We start from the raw sequence: 20,608 nt of genomic DNA, 5'->3' as shown, positions 1-20,608 counted from the left end.
ACCTTCTTTGTGGTTCCTTGAGCTCTCATTGCAGTAGTAAACCAATTCCTGTGGTGGGCTGCGTATGTGTGTGGTGTGAGTTCAGTTCAATGTCGAAGTGATCAGGTAGCCATCTAAACTCTGTTAAAAGACAGTTTGCTCCCTAAAGCAGGATTCCAACTAAGAGGATGAGACCTACAGTAAGATGCATGGTTCTGTGCCCTACATATTTCACTTAGAGTCAGAAATAGCCTCATTGTCATCATGACTTTTGTAGGTTTTGTAGTCAGTGTGATGTCAGTTACATTGCGGGGGCATTATCACTGATTTATTTATGAGGGATAAATAGATAAATAAAATGGAGGGATGACAGTATTTTTCTGTGATTTGGAAATAACATTAATTAGAAATAGCCATTGATGACACGATTATCTCAAACTATGTACTTAATGTACATTTTGTAAATAGAAACTTTGAAAAATCCAGATGATAACAACACATAATTAACTTTGTTAGCTTTTCTGTAGTGCGGTATTCTATGCAGTTGTTTCTTACAAGGATTTGCTAATCAAGTAAAAACTTTGTAGACTGTTGGAGTTAGAGATACCCACACAACATTTTCTTCTCTCCTCCCCTCTCCTCTTTCCCATTTTGTGCTCATCTTCTGTTGCTCTAACCATTTTCCTAAGGCTTCCATCTCTCTGTACCCTATCCTCTAATTTTACCATTCATCTCTCTTCTTCTGTTGTCTCACCTCTTCACTTATGTCAGGAGCTTTAAATGTTTTTTAAAATCCATGATTCCGCAAATTCAGAGGAGATTGGACTTCAATGGGTCTCTGCGGTGAGACAGGGAGGATCTCTAATTTTGTATCACAAAGGTTTGTATGTATATAATTCTGGGCAGTTGGCTTTGGGGGTTCCATAAGCAGACCATCTAGAGCACTGAGCAATAACTGAGCAACTTATTGTAGCAGGGGCAGAATTAGCTCAGGAAATGATTAGTGGAAGAGTGGAGTGAGTTTCAGAAGCTCTGCTTCAGAAACCTTTGGAAGCATGACTGACAAATGAAGAAGGTTTTAATACGTTCTAATTCAGTATGTGGAAGGAAGCAAAACCAGGAGTATCAATAAGCCTGGAATAGCCCTCTTTCTGACCAGAGATGGATCAGAATACTTGTTGTTTTAAGTATTTCTATTTAATTGGGGTTGTCAGAATTAATCTTTAAAGTATAGCAATTTGCAAGGAGCTAAATTCCACAGGAAAAAAAAAATAATGAAACACTAGCAATGCTGTTAAACAAGTTATACAAAAAGAATACAAGAAAATTTGTGACTGATTTACAGCTGAAGTACCATATTCCATGGGGAGAGACCATACATACCATTACTAAGATTTGGAACAAACCTCTTGCTGAGTAGGTGGGGATGGACTGTGTTTGAAGGCCTTGATAAAGGGAAAAGAGGAAGGCTCACACAGTCTGGGGATGTATACGTGCTGGGCAAAGATGTTTTGCATTTTGAACGAAGTACAAAAAACAGCAGTGAATTTATCACTTTGCATGAATCAGCAGTGCACACATTCTTGGAGCTGCATGACAAGTGCGCTGCGAACTCAGAGGAGCCCTTTTTGAAGAACCATGGATGGAATTGACACAGATAAATGTTTCCTTAATTTTTAATTGGGAACAGATGCAAAAGGCAGTGGATTAACAAGAACAGTGACAATAGCTCGGAGAGAGAACTTTCTCTATAGAGAAAGCAAATCATAAAACTCAAAGTATCTGATGGTGATTTTGTAATTAGTGAGGGAGTGTGTCAGCTAACAGCAGGCGAACGACTCATTGAAAAAGCTCACTTGTAATAGGATAAGTACCCATTTGGGGGCTTAAAATGTGCCAAAGCTTTGGTCTCAGTCAAAGGACTCACTCACTGGACATAAGTGAGGCTCACTGATCTTTTGCAGAGTATGGCTCATTCAGCTCTTTGGAGACACCTGGAGCTGCAGTGCAGGGTCAAGTCACCCAGCACCCACCTCTACCGTTACTTATGCCCCTAGAAAAATCCCAGGTGGCTCCCCCCTCTGGGAAACATCAATGGAAGGGAAAAATGTTACACTGACAGGACAAAAATAAAAGTAAAAGCAACATACCTTGTATACTGGCTAAATGTGTGAAAGGGAAACATGTTCCACCAAGTACAAGAGGGAGGATTTTATAGTTGGAATTGTTACTATCTAGTATTTTTCTGTGTTTGATAGTAGGCTGTAAGTTGCCTTTAGAAACACACACACAAACACATACATATACAATATATATTCCCCTATTGTTTGTTTTTTTTTCCACATAAAGCATTTGCTATGAGAAGCCTTGTTTCCTTTGTGCTTTTTCAAGCTGTTCTAGCACTCCAGGAAAATACTGGGAAGGTTGGGGGGTGGAAGAGGACAGACAAAATATGTTTTGCTCAGAGGAAACAAAAAATGCTTCAAGAAATTTTGGAAGAACATAGATATAAAACTCTGCTTGTAGCATAGTTAAAGTAACAAAAATAGCACACCTGGGAAAAAGGTAATGCAGCAAGATGAACAGGCAGTATGTCTGATGCAGCTAAGAACAGAGTGCTGGTGGCAACGATGGCTTGAAATGGCAAACTGTCTCAAAAATGTGTAACTGAGTGACACATGTATGGGTGTCAAGTGAACATGGCATACTAATCTTAATGGGAAAAAAAATGGCAAATGGTTGCAGGTAATAAAACAAAACTCACGATGAAGAGATAAAAGATTCAATGTGAAGTCGTCCATAAATGCCCTTGCTAAAGGTATTGACCTCAGTCCTTGACCAAGAAGGAGAGACTAATGCCTTATGTGTCCTGCATAGTCGCAAAATTTAGTGTGAATATCATCGAATAAGGAAGGAAGTTTTACATCTTCAGCAATAGCATACCAAAACTGAATATAAATGACTTATTGCCATTGGAAAAAGGAGCCTGGGATGACCTGTTGGTCCTTTAGCTCATGAAAATAACCCCAATTATTTTTTTTCAGATGGTGGGTAGGATCTTCTAATGGCATGTAATTGAGAGGGGAAAAAATGTGGAGGCGTAAAGGCAAGCCACTTGTCACTTTAGCACTTTTTATTTAAGACATCAGAAAAGTTGATTCATGAGAAAGTAAGAAAAATATTGAAATTATTGGCTGTTCAAGTCAGATTTATTTTAAGCTTCCACTGCACAAACAACAAATGAAGTAAGCTGTGTAAAGGTATTGCAGAGACCAGAAATACGACCTAGGTTTTATAATAATACCTCAGGAAAAATTGGCCCTGAAACACACAATTATTTACACTGGCTGAAACAACTTCCTACTTCCATTTCCTTTAGCTAGCTGTATTAGAAGCTTTATAGCTGGAAAAGTGATACCGAATATGAGGTGCTTTTTTGAAATAGTGTGTTTGACATAATCGTGCCTGAAAACAGGCCAGGTTTTGTGGCTATTGAAGTTGCCTTCAGTGGGACAGGGGTGACGCATGGGCCTGCAAACGGCCTTCGTTGCCAGCCCACATGCTTGCTACTTGAAAGCAGTGTCAGAATATTGATTTGCATAGTTTTAGAAAATTGTCCGGTTGCCATTTTGTCAGTTTGTAAGGCTATTTTTACCCTAAAATGGCCAATCATTTCCAAATCCCAGAACTGAGGATTACTGAAGTCAGCATTTGGGACAAAAAGGTTTTAAGCAGTAAACTGCACTGGGGCATTGGAGCCCGAGCCCCATGGTTCAGCAAATCCAAAACTCGTGGGTTCAGCCCCGTTTAGTATCTGCCCATATCTACGGTGAGTGCTGCCACAGCTGAGACTAATGAGGCACTGCCAGTTGGCATAGCGACTAGCGTGATCATAAGCATTTATATTTGTTGTGTTAGTAATTTTATATCATCTGGAAGGTATGTGGGCCGGGAGCTGGCAACTGCAGCTGTGAACTGGTTGAAAGCATAAAGCTCAAATGGTAAATTCTAGCTTTTTTTCCCTCAGAGCAAATGTAAAAGTGGGACATTTTAATTGCTTGTAACACGTAAACAGTAGGAGAGATTGGCTTTCACCATCTACTGAAAATTGAGCATATGCCTTCTGAGAATGGCTGTAAGTTTGTTGCTGATAAGCTTTACTTTTTGAGTATCACAGAGGAATTTTTCCCAAAATAACTGTGATACTCAAAACATATCTGCACATATACGTTACTGTATAGCATAATAATATTCTGCACAGCTTTCACAGAGTATAATAATAATAAAAATACTCTGTTTACATGCACTTTCATTATTTTGTAGCAGGAAAACTGAAGCAGTATAAATTCATTTTTATAGGGGTTGGTGTCAGTTAGTACATTGTTCTTCCAGAAGTAATGTATTGTAATATAAATTCTCTGTTAAGTTAGTGTAGAACAAGGTTTAAATGACACTATTTGTGAATAACAATTTATTTGTGACTGTGACATAATTTAATGCAAATATATTGCTCTAAAATGAATTGCTCTGATGTCAGATTGATGGCTCATAATTTTATTATGTGTAGCATTTATAAAAGTTCACTATGCCACGTATATACAAGAAAAGATTATCAGCTATTCACCATATGAATATATAACTTCATTAAACAGGCTCTAGAGATGCATCAAAATCCTGAAAGAAGATCTTGTGATGTTTCCCCTATAAAACCTTGCTGAAATTCCCTTTGAATTTTTTTATGTTCCTTGTGTGGTTTATATTTGTATACTTTCTCTTAGGGCAAAAACAAAAATATAGATAGATAGATAGATAGATAAATAAATATATATATATATATTTTATTATTATTATTATTTTGCCCTAAGAGAAATATATATATATATATAAAAATATATATATATTATATATATTTTTTTTGCTTAAGTTGAGAATCTCTTCTGAAAACTGTATGGTTTAATTTATCCTAATAATTTCATGTCTTCAACTAGGTGTAAATCTGGACTGGTTGGAAATTTTACATAGAGTAATGCATATAAAAAAGAGAGTTTACTGTTGTCACAGAACGATGGTGGGGTCACGCTTCACAAGGTCAGCAGATGGAAAGAAAATCAATAGGATCAGAATCTTTTTAAAGAGAGGGTGCAGAGGCCAGTAGGTCAGAGTACAACTCCTATAACTGCTGCTTACACTTTTTGAATTATTCAGGTATCCAGCCACTGATAGGAAAGTAACGTACTTCACTTTAATATACACTTGTAGTAGTCATGGGTGATTTGATTTAGTATAAGCTATCTGTGTGTACAAGGAGAAGAGCAAGAGCTCACTTAGAAAGGAGAATGGGAGCCGAGGATTTACGGTCCTGCTGGGAGTTGGAGGGAATAGGCAGCAACAGCTGCCCAAATGGAAGCGTGCAGTTTGGGTCTTCAATACAGTGTTACTAACAGGTTACATTGCTCTTGGTCTTTTGTTTGTGATGGTGGGGTTTGTTTTTTCTATTTATTTTTTTAACCTTTTAATAATAATAATAATAATAAATCTGTTTGTAACTAGTTTTGGCCTGAATACAAACACATGAAAACACAAACATGGAAGTTTAGGCATTATTTCAACTAACCTGATGGATGAATCTGTGCATTTGCTCAGATAAAAACAAATTATTTTGCTTCTGCTTCTCCCCTTCCTCACTACTCTTTTCCCCTTTGTTAAAGCTGTGCAAATAATACATTTTTACAGTGGTTGAACTGAAAAATGGAAGGGTAGAAAAAACTTCAGACCCACCAAATTGTGTCCTTCAAAATAAAATTAACTTCCTACTCCTTTTTGTGTAGGCATTTGAATCTATATTTGTTTCTCTGCTTTCAGTCCAGTTGAGCTTTCAAATAATTTAAGTTGATCATAAGCTTCATTTTGGGTGAATTTATGGGTTGGGTGAGGTATGTGGAGATTACTGTTGACTTTTTCTAGACACTTGCTTTCCTTTATTTCCTGACCTTATTTTTGCTGGGATTCCCAGCAAGCTGCTCATCATTGTCCTAGCTTCTATTCTCATGCCCTTCTCATGCCAGTGGGAAGAGAAGCATGAAACTAAGTGGGATCATGTAGTTCCAGTCAGTTTAACATTGCTGCTGCCACAAGCAAAGAATTTTATAGTGCAGGAGAAGAAAACACAGTCATGCGATGTGATGAGCCCAGAGGTTTCTCCCACTTGGCTGTTAAAACAGAGATGTAGGAGGCTTTAATCAAGCCTGAAACTTGGAACCCTGCACCCAGTTTCATCTGAATACAAAGCATATTCTTTAAAAACACCACACAGAAGGTATTTTGCAGGGTTTTGAGCAATTGTGTCTGTTTTCTTTTTAACTCATATGTTTTAATATGCTTTAATGTCAATTTTAATATTTTGTGTATATGCCCTAGTGCATCTGTATGGTCTTTCTCAAACACAGATATGTGCATGCAGACACGTGCACATCTTCCAGGGAAAATGTGTGCATCAGAGTATTCATACCTCATTTCAGATGTAGAGAAGGAAAACAATAGAGCATTCCTGTGAAAAACAAAGCGGTGCCTACAGCAAATCTGTGAATGCCACAAACAGCACGAAGGGGCTGTCATGGCATATCAGCCTTTATCCACTCCCCAGTCTGTGTCGGTACACTGAAGCAAAACAGCAGTGTATGATTTTAGTTAACTTCTCCTAAGCCTTTGCTTGACAGATGGGTGAACAGTTTCTGTGAAGCTCTCATCTGTTTACTGCTGGCTTCTTTGACTCCATTAATTTATTATTAATGTACCAAATGATGTTGCTTGTACCAAGGGTCAGATCATCATTTATAATGTCAACGTCGACTGAAATAAATCCTATTATTGGGACACACCACACACTCCTTGGTGCTGCTAGCATAGTGCCTTGTACTTTCTTTGATCCAGTGATTTTTAATTTATTTTTACTCTCTGCAAAACTTTGGTAGGCTTTGAAAATTAATACCCAGGAAATGTCATGTCTGAGGCTCACTGAATGTTGCCCTGAAAAAGATAGGCTAATTAAGAAGGGGAGAGAAATCTATGTCAATATGTTTCAATAGAAGTAACATTTTAACATGAAAGACTGAAAATTTGGGCAACTTTGACTTTTTGGTGGGGAGGGTGTTTCTTTGTTTTTTAGGGTTTCTTCAGATACTCTCTTATCCTCATGCTCTTCCTTCAGCACGTACACCTTCAAATCCCGGTGAGCTGCTGTGGTTAAAAAGGAGCTGTATGTATAGGCAAAAATACCTTGTAAGCTGAAGCGGGAGATAACTAAGCACTCCCACCTGGCATTGATGGGATTACCAGGCACTGTGAGAATCACTCAGGCAAAGAGGCCAGAGATGACACTTCAGACTTTTTATTACACCAAGGATATTGGTTCCATTTAAAATAAGAAAGTAGGGTCGTCTTAGTGCAGTTCAGTTCAAAGCTTTGAAAATGTCTTTTATTTGAAAGATTTGAAGTAAGCAGTTTTGATCCTTCAGCAGCAGAAACTCTGTAGCAGTTGAAAGAAGGGGCAGCTGAGCTGCTGTGTTTTACCATGCCCAGCCCTCTTTTAAGACAACAATTCATAAGAAAGGGTGACTGAAAACTATTTTGTAAGCGTTTCAGTCATTTGCAAGATGCTGTATATCATAGGTTTTTCCTTGCCTTTGATTTTTTCTTTTTAAAAGGATTTTAAAACCATGTAGTCCTTGTCCTAAGATATGTGTATTACAGAGTTCCCTGAACACCTAAAGTCATAATCTAGCCTGAACTGCCTCCCCTGGCTATACTACAAGAGAATTTGACTTTGCATTAAGTTCTGAAAACCGTACGTGGGGATAACATTTCAACTTCATGCTCTCTTTGCACTATGACAAAATAGACTTTGAAGTGTTTTTTTTGTACTCTCTACCACTGTCTTTTGCATGTGAATGAATGCTAATAAAAATAGACCTGTGCTCCCTTTTGTTTTTAATAGGATGTTCACCATCTCTTTAATTTGCCTGTCTCTTGAACTCCCTATTTTTAAACATTTTATTTTGTTTGTAGTGCCAGGCCCTATACCTGCCAAGTCAGTGAAAGGAACTCCTTTTGAAGATAAGATCTTCCTCAACTGGAAGGAACCTGTGGATCCAAATGGCATCATTACTCAGTATGAGGTAATCATTAAACAATTTACAGGCATAGGAGAGGGCTAGGAAAGTGCGGCAGAAGTGGCGGCTGATGGTGGGTGTTTATGCTCTGTAGGCAGGCTATTCATTCATATATCACCTTATTTAGAGAATAAGGGAGTAGATGTTCAGAATTCATATCATGATGTATACATTGTTAGCTGGCTGGCCCTGTCAAATGACTTTGGCAAGTGAATGTAACAATACTACAGTCCACATGGGAGGTGCAAATTTGAAAAATCTTGTATCATTATTACATCCTTCCAAAGCCATGACAACCATGACCTGTGAAATCTTATTTGTTGGAAGAGAAGGTTACATGAAAGGTAAGAAGGCTTTTATATTTGGAGCCACCTTTTTTTTTTTTTTTTTTTTTGGTGAGATCTTTAGGTGTCTCCCTTCAGAGAAACCTGCACGTGTATTTTGAGTGCACCTTCTGGTGGCCTCCACAGAAAATTGGCAGGAAGATTTCTTAAAATGAACTGATCTGAGGAATGATCACCATCCTCTCCATCAATCCTTTCTTAAAGGAACAGAGGTTATAATTTTGTGTAGTAATGATTTACAGGAGCAAGGTAAACCTACTAGCCAACCAAAACCCCTTGAGTAATGGTTGTGGATTAACCCCTATGGGCAGCCAATCTCCACCCAGCCACTTGCTCATTCTACCCAAGTGGGATGGAAGAGAGAATAAGAAAGGTACAAGTGAGAAAACTCATGGGTTGAGATAAAGGCAATTTACTAGGTGAAGTAAAACTGCACACACAAGCAAAGAAAAACAATGAATTCATTCACTATTTTCCATCAGCAGGAAATTGTTCAGACATTCCTAGGGTAGCAAGGCTAATCACATGGGACAGTTTCTTGGGAAGACAAATATCATCACTCTGAATGCCCCCCTTCCCCCCCCCCTTCTTTTCCCCACCTTTTATCACTGAGCATGATGTCGTCTGGTAGAAAATATCCCTTTGGTCAGCTGGGGTTAGATGTCCTGTCTGTGTCCCCTCCCCACCTCTTGTCTACTCGCAGCCCCGCACTTGGGGGGCTGTGGGAGAAGCAGAGAGGGTCTCAATGCTGTGTGAGCACTGCTCAGTAGCAACTAAAACATGCATGTGTTATCAACGCTGCTCTGGTCACAAATCCAAACCATAGCACTATATGAGCTGCAATGAAGAAAATTAACTCCATCCCAGCCAAAACTAGTACATTAAGATATCATTGCTGGTTTAAACTATTATAGCCTGGTTTGGAAAGTGTTTAAATATTATTATTAGAAGAGGACAGGTAATGTATTATAGAAAGTGAAAAATAAGAGGTTCTGGTGTAGATAGCAAAGGTGGTGGGAATGTCCTAACTTACATGTAAATGTAACACTGAAATATTCCATACATGAGCTATAATCATAAAGAAAGAGAAGAGAGATGAAGGATGTATTTATACCTTTTCAGCTGAAGCAGACTTTAAAATATCAAGTACTCATGGTATCCCCAAAATAACTAGATGAACATATGACTTTTGTTTCCTTTCTGTCTAGTTAACTTATTACCTTTATGCTGAAAACTGTAACAAAATTTTATAAATAATCTTTTCCACAGGTCAGCTACAGTAGTATACGGTCATTTGATCCTGCAGTTCCAGTTGCAGGACCTCCACAAACTGTGTCAAAGCTGTGGAACAGCACGCACCACATCTTTTCACACTTGCATCCTGGGACTACATATCAGTTCTTTATACGTGCTAGTACTGTTAAAGGCTTTGGACCAGCAACTACAATCAATGTAACAACCAACATTTCAGGTAAAAAAAAAAAATAAAAAAAAAAATCACATTTGTTTTTACTTTACAGACTTATCTTATTAGAAAGGTTTAATACTGTGTTTTTTTGAGACTTGGATAATCAGGAAATGTAAAAGAAAACAAAAACCAACAAAACATTCCTATCATATTCTGAAATTAACCTTAACGTTACTGAAAACGCTTTTGAGTGTATTTTCCAAACAGTAGCACAAGTTCAGGGAAATTGCACACCTGTAGTTATCAAATATTTGATTTTGTGTAATATTTTACTTTCATGTAAAGAATCTGAACTGCTTTACAAACTTTAGCTAATGAAGCCTTACAGCACTCCATTAGTTACTAAGTACTATATTTGTTTTGCAGATTAGTAAAGTCAGATGCAGAAAATTGACTTACTCAAGGTGACACCACTTAGCAACACATGGCTGTAACAGAACTGGGGAGATAGCAGAAAGTGTGAATTTCTTCTGCCAGCTTTGTATAGTTCTACTTCCTCATATCTTTATTATTCACTTACTGCAGTGTGCTGATTGACACTATTCATCTTAATAACAGACTGAAAACTTTAGAAAAAAAAGTAATGTCAAGTGGAATGCTTTAATATTTTTATATCCTTAAATTTTAATATAATTCTCAAAACATAAGTTAGCTTATGCAGTTGACAGCAGAAAATGAGTCAATGCTATATCTAGAGAGACTGTTGATTTTATGGTATGATGACTTCAGAGCTTGGCAGATAGCAAAGAAGCTAGTCATTTAGGAATGTAAACAGTACAAAGCAGGCTATTTCCCTTATTATCTGCCATAATGAAACTTAAATCCTCCTGTAAAGGGAGATTAATAATGTATTGAAGTGCATCTACCATTTCTACAGGAAACTACTCACCTAGTTTCCTCACCCAGTTTCCAAAAGCATGCACGTGAATCAAAATGTGAAAAAATTCAAGGCAAACCTCCTTGAAATCTGTAGCAACTTAAAATGCTGTATTTTTAGTTAACTGAAACAATTTGTTGAATTCCATCCCAGAACATAAGTACTAGCTTTCCTCATTCCCCAGCCCCTTCCAAAAACAAAAAAGCAAACAAACAAACAAAAACAAATGACATGTTTTGTTCATCTAGCTAGTAGGTTGTTTTGCAGTCTGATATTTTACTCAGATTCTTTGTGTTTCTTTATAACAGATTGCAGATCCTAAACTTTCAGGGATAATGGGCATGTAATGACTACATACTTGTCTGAAGGGGGTGTGTGGGAGGGTGGGGGGTAACAATGTAATATCTTGCTAGCATGCCTGTGTCCCAGCCATTTTACTATTTTGAGAAATAAGCATCTCAAAATGTCTGGATTATTTAGGATTATAATGTATTCAGGATTCTTTAGATTTATCCTCTCTTTCCATTGAGAAATTTTAGGAACTCTGTCCAGAACACAATATGGGTCTGAGTTAGCTAGTAAAACATTGGTTAATACTAAGAAAGCTAAAAGGATGAATATGATACCATTTGTATCTGAATCTCAGCCTGTTTTTGTTGTTGTTCTAGGTTTTTTGGTCTTGCTTTATTATGAACTGTTGTCTGGTTTCACTCAGAATAACTGAAAATTTTTGTGAAGTAATGCATATGTTTCAGGAAATGCTAGCTTTAACGAAGGGAAAAATGATTCCTTTTGACCACACTTACAAGTGATTTCATGATCATAGTGAGCATGCTGTAAATAGTAATTTATAAATGAGCATTCAGTGAACATTATTTCTATAAAACAATAATATTTTCTGAATAAGAGCAATTTTGTTGTGCATCTGGGATCTGAGACTAATGAAGCATGGCTTTTAATCTTTAATTGCTATCTATTAATATATTATCTTAAAATTATTTTGACTTAAATGATTGGCATTCTGCTAGAGAACATCTTTTTTGTGACAAATCATTTTGAAACACGTATCATTAACAATGTTAATGATACTTTTTAAAAAAAAAAAAAAAAAGACAAAAACAAACATGCAGATAGTTTTCAAGATCATTAAAGAATAGTATTTAATGTAAATCTATTATTTTCTGAATCACCAAAAATCCTGTTTCTTTCCTTGCACTAAAGCAGAAGTGAACAACGCTGTTACAGTCAGGGTTGTGACAGGCTTGTGGTAGCAGGCAAAAGTTTCACAGCTGAAGTGAAGAGCTACAACAGCCACCCAAGGCACAACAAATATTGCTTCCATGAAAGCCAGCCCATTAATGAATCAGATGCTGAACTGTTTCTAGTTTCTACTTTGATTTTGTTCGTGTTTGTTTTTTTTTTTTCTGTATACACTAAAGTGAAATTCACAGTGGCTCAGAAACTGATTCATGAACAGACTGGCTATTGATTGTTAGAAATGGAAGAAGAAATTGGCATGGGAATAGACTCACCCATCCAGTGTCCACAGATGCGTATCTGCCTAAGACTGATTTTCTTGCAGTATAGTTGGTATCAGCTTGGTCTTCCATGTCATTTAAGAGGAAATGTGAAACATTCCGAAATTGTGGGAGGAGGAAGAAGAGAGGTGGTAGAAGTGGTGAATATACTTCTTTGAAAGTTAGAAGGAGAGAGAACAAAATGGGATTTTGTAGTCTTAGGGTCTCTTGGCAGTCAGGTCCTCCCTCTCTTTCTGTCCTCCTTGAATAAACCTGTTTAACTTGATAGGTATGATGACTTGAAGGGGAGCAGGTAAGGATGGAGTTATCAATTGTTGGTGAAGTCCCATGTATGTAATAAAAGATTATACTTAACCCAAATCATTAAAAAAGACTCATGTAGCTGATGAAGATCATGGCTTTGTACTATATTGTGAACAGCCACAATCTCATGAAAATTCAAAATGTTTTTACTGATTTGTTTCTCTTTTTTTTTTTTTTTTTTTCCTTCCACTCAACATTTATCAGCTCCCACTTTACCAGACTATGAAGGAGTCGATGCATCTCTCAATGAAACTGCTACTACAATAACTGTACTCTTGAGACCAGCACAGGCCAAAGGTGCTCCTATCAGGTAAAAAGAAAAAAGAAAAAAAAAAAAAGAAAGAGATTCTCTAGTTGATTATATCCTGTCTTGTAGTTAAAAAAGCTGTACATTTCATTACAATGATATTCATTTGATGTTGTGTTTTTGTTTTGTTTTGTTTTTTAGCTAGACTGTTCTTGCCAATAGACCTATAATTAATAAGTGATTGTTGTGTCTTTTCCTCCAAAAAGATATTCATGAACTGAATCATCCAGCTGTCTGTCCTGTTTGATTTAGGGTCCTTAGGACCACCTCCTATCCATTATCATTTCATTTTACTTTCTTTCAATGTCTGTGAAATATGAGGTTGAAAGGTGTTTGTCAGAAAGTGGATTTGAAAATAACACTTCCTCTCCAGTGCTTCAAATCATCTGTTCTATAGCACATATGTATGACTGGAAAATTGGAAGCTCAGAGGAAATGGGAGAATAATAGTGGTGAATACAAACCATTTGACCTTTTTTTTTCTCTCAGACTGCTTCTCTCTCTAGAAATCATGTAGCAAGCTATCAAATTTCATTTGGCGTGTCCCATAATCATATTAAAATCTTTCATTTATGTTAACTTTGAGGGGTCTTTCCCTTTCCGCTCTCTCTTGAGAGATAATTTAATTCTATTTGCAAAGATTAGTCCACATCCTGCTCTTTACTTCTACTTGTTAGTGCAAAATCTTTGTGATATTTGATTCTGTTTGTGTTTTACTGATATGGCTGCATCAGGAAGATTCAGGGACAGAACTGACTAATTGGGGGTTAATTAGCTACTGAGCAACAGAACCTTTTCATGTTCTGTGACCCATGTGACATTTTGGAGAAATATGGGCCAATGCATTTCATTCTGTGTTACAGTGTCAATTACCGTGGCTCAGCTGATGTCCAGTGCCTGAGCACTAAAAGTAGAGGAAAATTAATCTTAGGACTGTTCCTATTACAAGGAATGTTTGTTTTATTTGGATGTTGTGGGATGAGTCACATAACTATAAGCTTATCGTACAGTCAACCTTATGATTGATAAGATCTGGTTATTTATTTATGTTTTGTGGTAGAAGATCATCCCCTCTATAGGAAATATCAGTGTTATATTTGTAAATAGAATTGTAACCCCCATACATCATGAGTTTTGAAAATTGCCCTGTTACAAACCTAGGATTTATTTAGTTTTTTTTTGCTGGGAGAAGAATGGTAACGTGTGCAGGACTATATTTAGTACAGAACTCAGATTCCTAAGGCAGGGTTTATGTTGAATTAATACAGTGGAATCCAGAACTGTGATCTGAAAATGCTTCCAAGTTACTCAAGTGCTTAAACTTGCTATGCACCTCTATACATGCTTTTAAAACCTTCCAGGTGTCCTGCTGCTGGCTGTATGTAAAGCTGTCCATCTTTGAAAAACATGCTATCTCTCTCTAATCAGAAGCATATCCTTTCAGTCTTGCACCTGGTTCCCAGAGGGGCCACCATGTAATCTCACTCAGAGCACGCCTGCCGGAAAAGCTGGGATCTGCTGATGGTGGTGATGCCATCTTCTCTACACCAACTGCTGTGCAGCATGTTTGTGCACTCTGCAGTGGGCCCCCAGGTTCAGTGACATTACTTACCCTCAGGGAGGTTAATCTTGAATCCCATGTTTCTTTCATGAACTGGATGGGACATGACTAGAGGATTACATGTACTCTGGGTGCTCTAGTTTCTCTGTACCAGACTTGCAAGCGAGTAAGTCTCTTCTGAGGAAACCTGCACCACAACACCTCACATTTATTTTCTCAATTTTCCTTACAGCATCCTCAGTCCTACGGCATGAACTTCTCATTCTGGCCAGCTACGGCGACACAAAAGATCTATATATTAAAGTTAATCAATAGTTTGTGAAGGATTATCTGATAGAGTATAAATAACTATTGTTTGAGTATGTTATCAGAAAAGTGTGCATCCTTCTGATGAAATGGCCAGCAGGTCAAGAGGGGGGATTGACCCCCTCTGCTCTGCCCCACTTGGAGCACTGTGTTCACCTCTAGGACCCCCAGCACAAGAAAGATATGGACCTGTTAGAGTGGGTCCAGAAGGCCACAAAGATGATCAGAGGGCTAGAGCACTTCTACGAAGAAAGGCTGATGGAGCTGGGGCTGTTCAGCCTGGAGAAGAGAAGGCTCAGGGGAGACCTCATTGCAGCTTTTCAGTACTTAAAAGAGGGCTTATAAAAAAGACAGAGAGCACCTTTTTGTTCAGGTAGACAATGGAAGGACAAGACAGAATAGTTTTGAACTGAAGAAGGGTAGATTTTGATCAAAGGTAAAGACAAAATTCTTCACTCAGTGAGTGGTGAGGCCCTGGCACAGGTTGCCCAGAGAAGCTGTGGATGCCCCATCCCTGGAGGTGTTCAAGGCCAGGCTGGATGATGCCTTGGGCAACCTTGTCTGGTGGGAGGTTTCCCTGCCCATGGCAGAGGGGTTGGAACTGGATGGTCTTTAAGGTTCCTTCCAACCCAAACCATTCTGTGAATCTCCTGTCTCTTGTCTGCTCTCTCCACTTGAATTGATTTCTAGTACCTAAGAGATTACATTAAATTTATAATATCAGGATACACGGGAAATAATTCCTTCACCATAACCAGAAAGCCGGGCTTTATTCTTAGGAATAAAACACTTGTTTTGTTTTTATTCTGAATGAGGAGCATTCTCCAGGGGAATGCACAAGACATTGTTCCTTTCCTGAATATTGCAATCAGTTATTTTTCGGCAGTTTTGTAATAGGGGAGATAAATGTAGCATACAAATTCAGGGCTGATTCAATGCATTTCACTAAACTTTATGACCAGTTTTAGTGAAGCTTCATTCTATCCACACTGCAGTTGCTTTTCTACTACAAGCCTGTCTTGCTGTCATAATGAACATTACTAGGTAGGTGGGAAAAAAAATGCATTGCTGTGCCTGCAGCTGTGATTGAGTAGAGCAGGGACTCCACTCTAATGCTGCTCTTTATACAAAGACTGAAAAATACAGCCGATTTTTTTTTTTTAAAAAAAAGGGTTTGTTTGCACTCAGCCTTCTAATCCCTGGAGCTGTAGACTGTCAAGTGATCAGTTTGTTTAATAGCAGTAAGTCCTAGTTAAAAAATAATAAATACATGAATGAATAAAAAGAAAGAAAGAAGGAAAAAAAAAAAAAAGAAAGAACACACTTATGGTCTGATATTGTTTTCTTATTTTTACAAACAGAATTACGCTATGATCAGGTTTTGTTGTACCTCTGCCTCTCTATCAGCACAGCCCCCAGGAAACAGATGTTCCTTAACCCAAATGAAATCTATGGGTAGCTGTCAATCATTTCTTTAAGACACTACATGGCATAGTCATCATAGTTGTAAACATGACTCTAATCATATCTTCCCTGTCAAGTGTTATCGTGTAATCTCTAGGTTGCTTTATGGCCTCCTGAAGTTTTAAACCAAATTACAAACTAGAAGTGCAAAGGGAGACAGGGCTGGGGGCTCATGCACTCTGTGAAGCATGTACTGTTTTGCCATCGGCCTAGTGGATTAGATCCCAGTCAGTAGCATCAATGGTGCTTTGGTGATTCATTTGAAGACATTTGCTACTGCAGTTTTTCTAAAGAATCCTGACCGAGCACCATCAAAACAATCTTTTGTACGTCCTGGTTTCAAATTCTACTTCAAATAAGGATTACAAAGATCAAAATCAGCATGGACAACTTTTTAATGATGAGATTTGTTTTATTTGATAGGGTTTCTTATACCTCTATATGCAGAATTAAGTTGTTTACATTTTGCAACAAGGCTAATTAATGGGACTGCAACAGGGGGCAGCTAAAACATAGCTGTTGGTTGGACTTCCCAGGGCTCAGGCTGTAACTTGGGCTGTCAGGCAGTCTGGTGGTGCCCATCTAAAGAGAGGACACTGCCTCCATGAGGTGAGTAGAAGGAAATCTCTAGTTGATACTAACACCTAGTCTGAATAAGGCTGAAGTATGAACATGTTCACCATGGCAGTATCTATTTGAGCCTGAGTTTTTAGGGAGTAGTGAAAAGGAAGATCTGTCGGCAGGGGCTGCTTAGACTGTTCTGTGTCAGCTTGATCAATAGGGAAGCGTTGTGCAGGTTTTCTTCAGTAAAGATATAGTAATACACATCAAAGAATCCAAGGATAAGTGTAGTGCATAAACTTTCACTTAACTGTGATACCTGACCACCTTTGCAGCCAGTGCATACCCCAATTGAATGCTGCATATTTAGCTTTGGCTTCTTCTTCACATCTTCCAGTGGAGTGTCCTTTCCTAACACTGTTATGAGTATGTAGAGTAACACACCATACACAGAGTGTTGCTTTGGAACCACCGAAAGTGCTAGTAAATGGATTTAAACAGATGGCAACACAAAGGGCCCAGAGGAAAATGATTGTATTCCTGTGTGTCTTGTTAGCCTACTATGTTGCATGAAAAATACTGCCAGATCCCCTTTCCAAAAAAAAAAAAAAAAGAAAAAAAGAAAAAAAAAGATCCTTACTGAAGATTTTGAAGACTTTCTGTCATTTACTATTCTTTACCTAAAAATAAAAAAATAATAACTAAAACCAATTGTATAGCTGCAGATGGCTACACCAAGTGTATTAATTTCTTATTCTCCATGTTTTTCAGGTATATGGATCATGAAAGGAGTATTTTTGATGCATATTTTGTTTAAATTAGAACATATTTTATATAAAATAGAAAAAGTTTTAGAACATTCATATTTTATTGTGATCTTATGTTTAAAATTTCACCATGCACTTTATATCAGATTCAAACATCACTGCAGTATTTTTAAAGAAAGCTATTAAAAGGGACTTACCTAATATTTAATTCTTCTCATACCCTTCATCTTTTATTTTTGGTTTGTTTCAGTCTCCAAAGAGACTTGTCTCGAAAAAAAGATACATAACTTAGGAAGAAAAAAAAAAAAGAGAGAGAGAGAAAGAGAGAGAGCTCACTTATTCCCTTATTCTATACAATGGAAGGGAAGTGGGTTTAATTTAGAAACTGTGGTAGATGTCAACTTCTGAGCTGAATGGCAACCAGGATATTCCAGGGGACGGTTGCTGAAGTCACGTGCAAACGTTGCCCCGTCCTTCTGCTTTCTCTGCTGGCTTTGTGCTCCTGAGTTGGCAGGATACTGTGATGACAAGTTTCCTGCTCTCCTGGCACTTCAGACAGCAGAATTTGTGTCTGTCCCAGTCCTTTGGCAGCTCCCAAGAGCAGGACTGCCGAATGCACAGAGCAGAGAGGCAGTGTCTATGTTCCCAGTACACTCAGTTGGTTGGGTGCCCGGCTCAGGAGCTGTGATTTTAACCCAGCCTGGCTCCAGGGCCAGGCTCAAGAGGAAATAAACACAAGCAGAAATTTCTTCCCTTGGGACAAGATAATCAAAAATGGTTTTTACTAATTTACATGCTGTCAAGTTTTTTTGTTTGTTTTTTTATTTGTTTGCTATTACATTAATTTGGAAGCACAAAGAAAGATTTTGGTTATGCAGGGGTCATGTGGAAGTGATTTGTTGTTGCAGGCTGTATTAACTGGGCATGGTTAATACACAGAGGTTACCACAGAAGAAGATTTATAGCCAAACTCAGTTCACAGACAGTTTATGAGAAACAAGAGATCCCTGGAAAAATAACTCATTATTTTTTCATTTACATTCTTCATTTCTCCTGGAGTTTCAGAATGAGGTGACTTGTATATTCCTCTTGGACACTATGAAAGAGTAGAAACTTTCTTCCTTAATTTTTTAGGTGATAGGAAAAGGGAATGGTAACTTGTTTCAGCTTGAGAAAGAAGTGAAACTAGTTTCTTATTTTTTTCTTCTCTCATTTCTTCCATTCCCCAGTATCACACTTCATCTCTGCCACTACAGTTATTAGGTTTTCTGGGCAGTAGTAGCAGAGAAAATTGACAAAATAATTTAATGTTGCCCCATAAGTTCTGAAAAAAAAGGAGGATTGTCTTTGTCTTTCCTTTTGGAGTCCCTGCAGCAATGCAGTGATGTTTCCAGAACTCTGCTTGATTTTATTTTTTATGTTTGGAAAGCTTTAAAACAAAACCAAAGCAGAAAATTCTGCCCACTTAATTGAATTGCTTCAGGTCTCGTCTACATGCGTAGGCATATTTTCCTACTAATCTTGATAACAAAGTGATTGTTTTTATAAGGCCCTGCATCTATCCTTTCATGTATCTGCAAGTAGATGAGGAAATGTGTGTATATGAATACATATATCTAATGCATGTGTGTATACATACATATATAAATGCACATACAGTTTTTAGAAACCAAAAAGCTGTTTGTTTGGTTGGTTGGTTTTTGTTTGTTTGTTTTTTCATTCTTATCTTATAAATGCAAGAATTGTCTCCTGTTCTCAGTAGCTAAGTTCTGTACTTCTACAGGGAGAACTGGTAATGAGTTTGTAGCATACTGCAGTTATGTAGTTCCCCTGAAGGAGAAAGAAGAATGATAATTACCTGTTCTATTTAGAGAAGGTGATTCTGAGAAGTGACCAAGCCACAGACCATTTCAAGATAGGTGTTGGGGGGTTGGGATGGCAATTTAATAGGCCGAATGCCATCTGTTTCAGCAATTTGTAACATTTTATCATTGACAACTGTAGAGGAATGAGGCAGTCTATTTTGGTGGAATGGACAGATTTCTGTCCATCTGTGCTTGTATTACAGCATGTCACTTGTACTTTAGATCTGCATAGCTCTGAGCCAAGATAGAAGCCACAGCAAGGTCAAGAGGTGGAGAAGCCTGTCAGCACATTCTGTCTCTAATGATATGACAACTGCAAATTGGTGCTTCAAGCACAGCCTGGAGGCAGTCATTATGTTGGGCCTTGAAGCTGAGCTTTCTGTAGTATTATTTCAAAGGAAAACGCTAACTTCAGATGTTTCCGATTATCAGACAAAGAGTTTAATCTATTGTAGTTTAAAGTCAGATTCATTCCCGGTTATTTTGTTGCTGTTGCTGTTCCAAAAGCAAAATCATTGTTAGGAGATAATATGTATATACTTGGATTGTTGCTATTCCTGTAAAAAAAAAAAAAAAAAAAAAGATGCTGCTTCTTTTCAATGACTAAATTACATAGCTTTGCTACATTTGTGAATATATATATATATATATACGAAACGTTTGTGCATTCTCTGCATCCATGCCTTCACTGTCTGTTGTTTGTGTCGTTTTTTTTTCAGACTTCACACAAAGCAGTCAGATTAATACTTTTATGAGACTAGAGATTTGCCCATAGCAGGTCCCTTTAAAGATAAGTGTTTTTTCCTCTGTTTTGCCAGTGCTTACCAGATCGTTGTTGAGGAGCTGCACCCACACCGCACGAAGCGAGAAACGGGTGCTATGGAGTGCTACCAAATCCCCGTCACCTACCAGACAGCTCTCAGTGGAGGATCCCCATACTACTTTGCTGCCGAGCTGCCCCCTGGGAACCTGCCGGAGCCAGCCCCTTTCACTGTGGGTGACAACAGGACCTACCAAGGCTTCTGGAACCCCCCTCTGGCTCCTCGGAAAGGCTACAACATCTATTTCCAGGCCATGAGCAGCGTTGAGAAGGTGAGTGC

General features: G+C 38.0%; 1 protein-coding gene across 8 annotated transcripts in view; it reads left to right on the top strand.

Annotated features, from left to right (window-relative positions):
• PTPRK (protein tyrosine phosphatase receptor type K) overlaps positions 1-20,608 on the top strand; it is a 325,563-nt gene that overhangs the window by 227,021 nt on the left and 77,934 nt on the right. For all 8 annotated transcript variants that reach the window (XM_032184622.1, XM_032184624.1, XM_032184619.1 and 5 more), the window contains exons 8-11: positions 8,044-8,153; positions 9,761-9,962; positions 12,882-12,987; positions 20,327-20,600. In XM_032184622.1, coding sequence (XP_032040513.1) covers positions 8,044-8,153; positions 9,761-9,962; positions 12,882-12,987; positions 20,327-20,600 — 692 coding nt within the window. The remainder of the gene's footprint in view (positions 1-8,043; positions 8,154-9,760; positions 9,963-12,881; positions 12,988-20,326; positions 20,601-20,608) is intronic.

Source organism: Aythya fuligula, chromosome 3, assembly GCF_009819795.1.
Source record: "Aythya fuligula isolate bAytFul2 chromosome 3, bAytFul2.pri, whole genome shotgun sequence".
Classification (NCBI taxonomy): Eukaryota; Metazoa; Chordata; class Aves; order Anseriformes; family Anatidae; genus Aythya; species Aythya fuligula.
The sequence above is the reverse complement of the archived record's forward strand: the minus strand, read 5'-3'. Positions and strand labels throughout refer to the sequence as shown.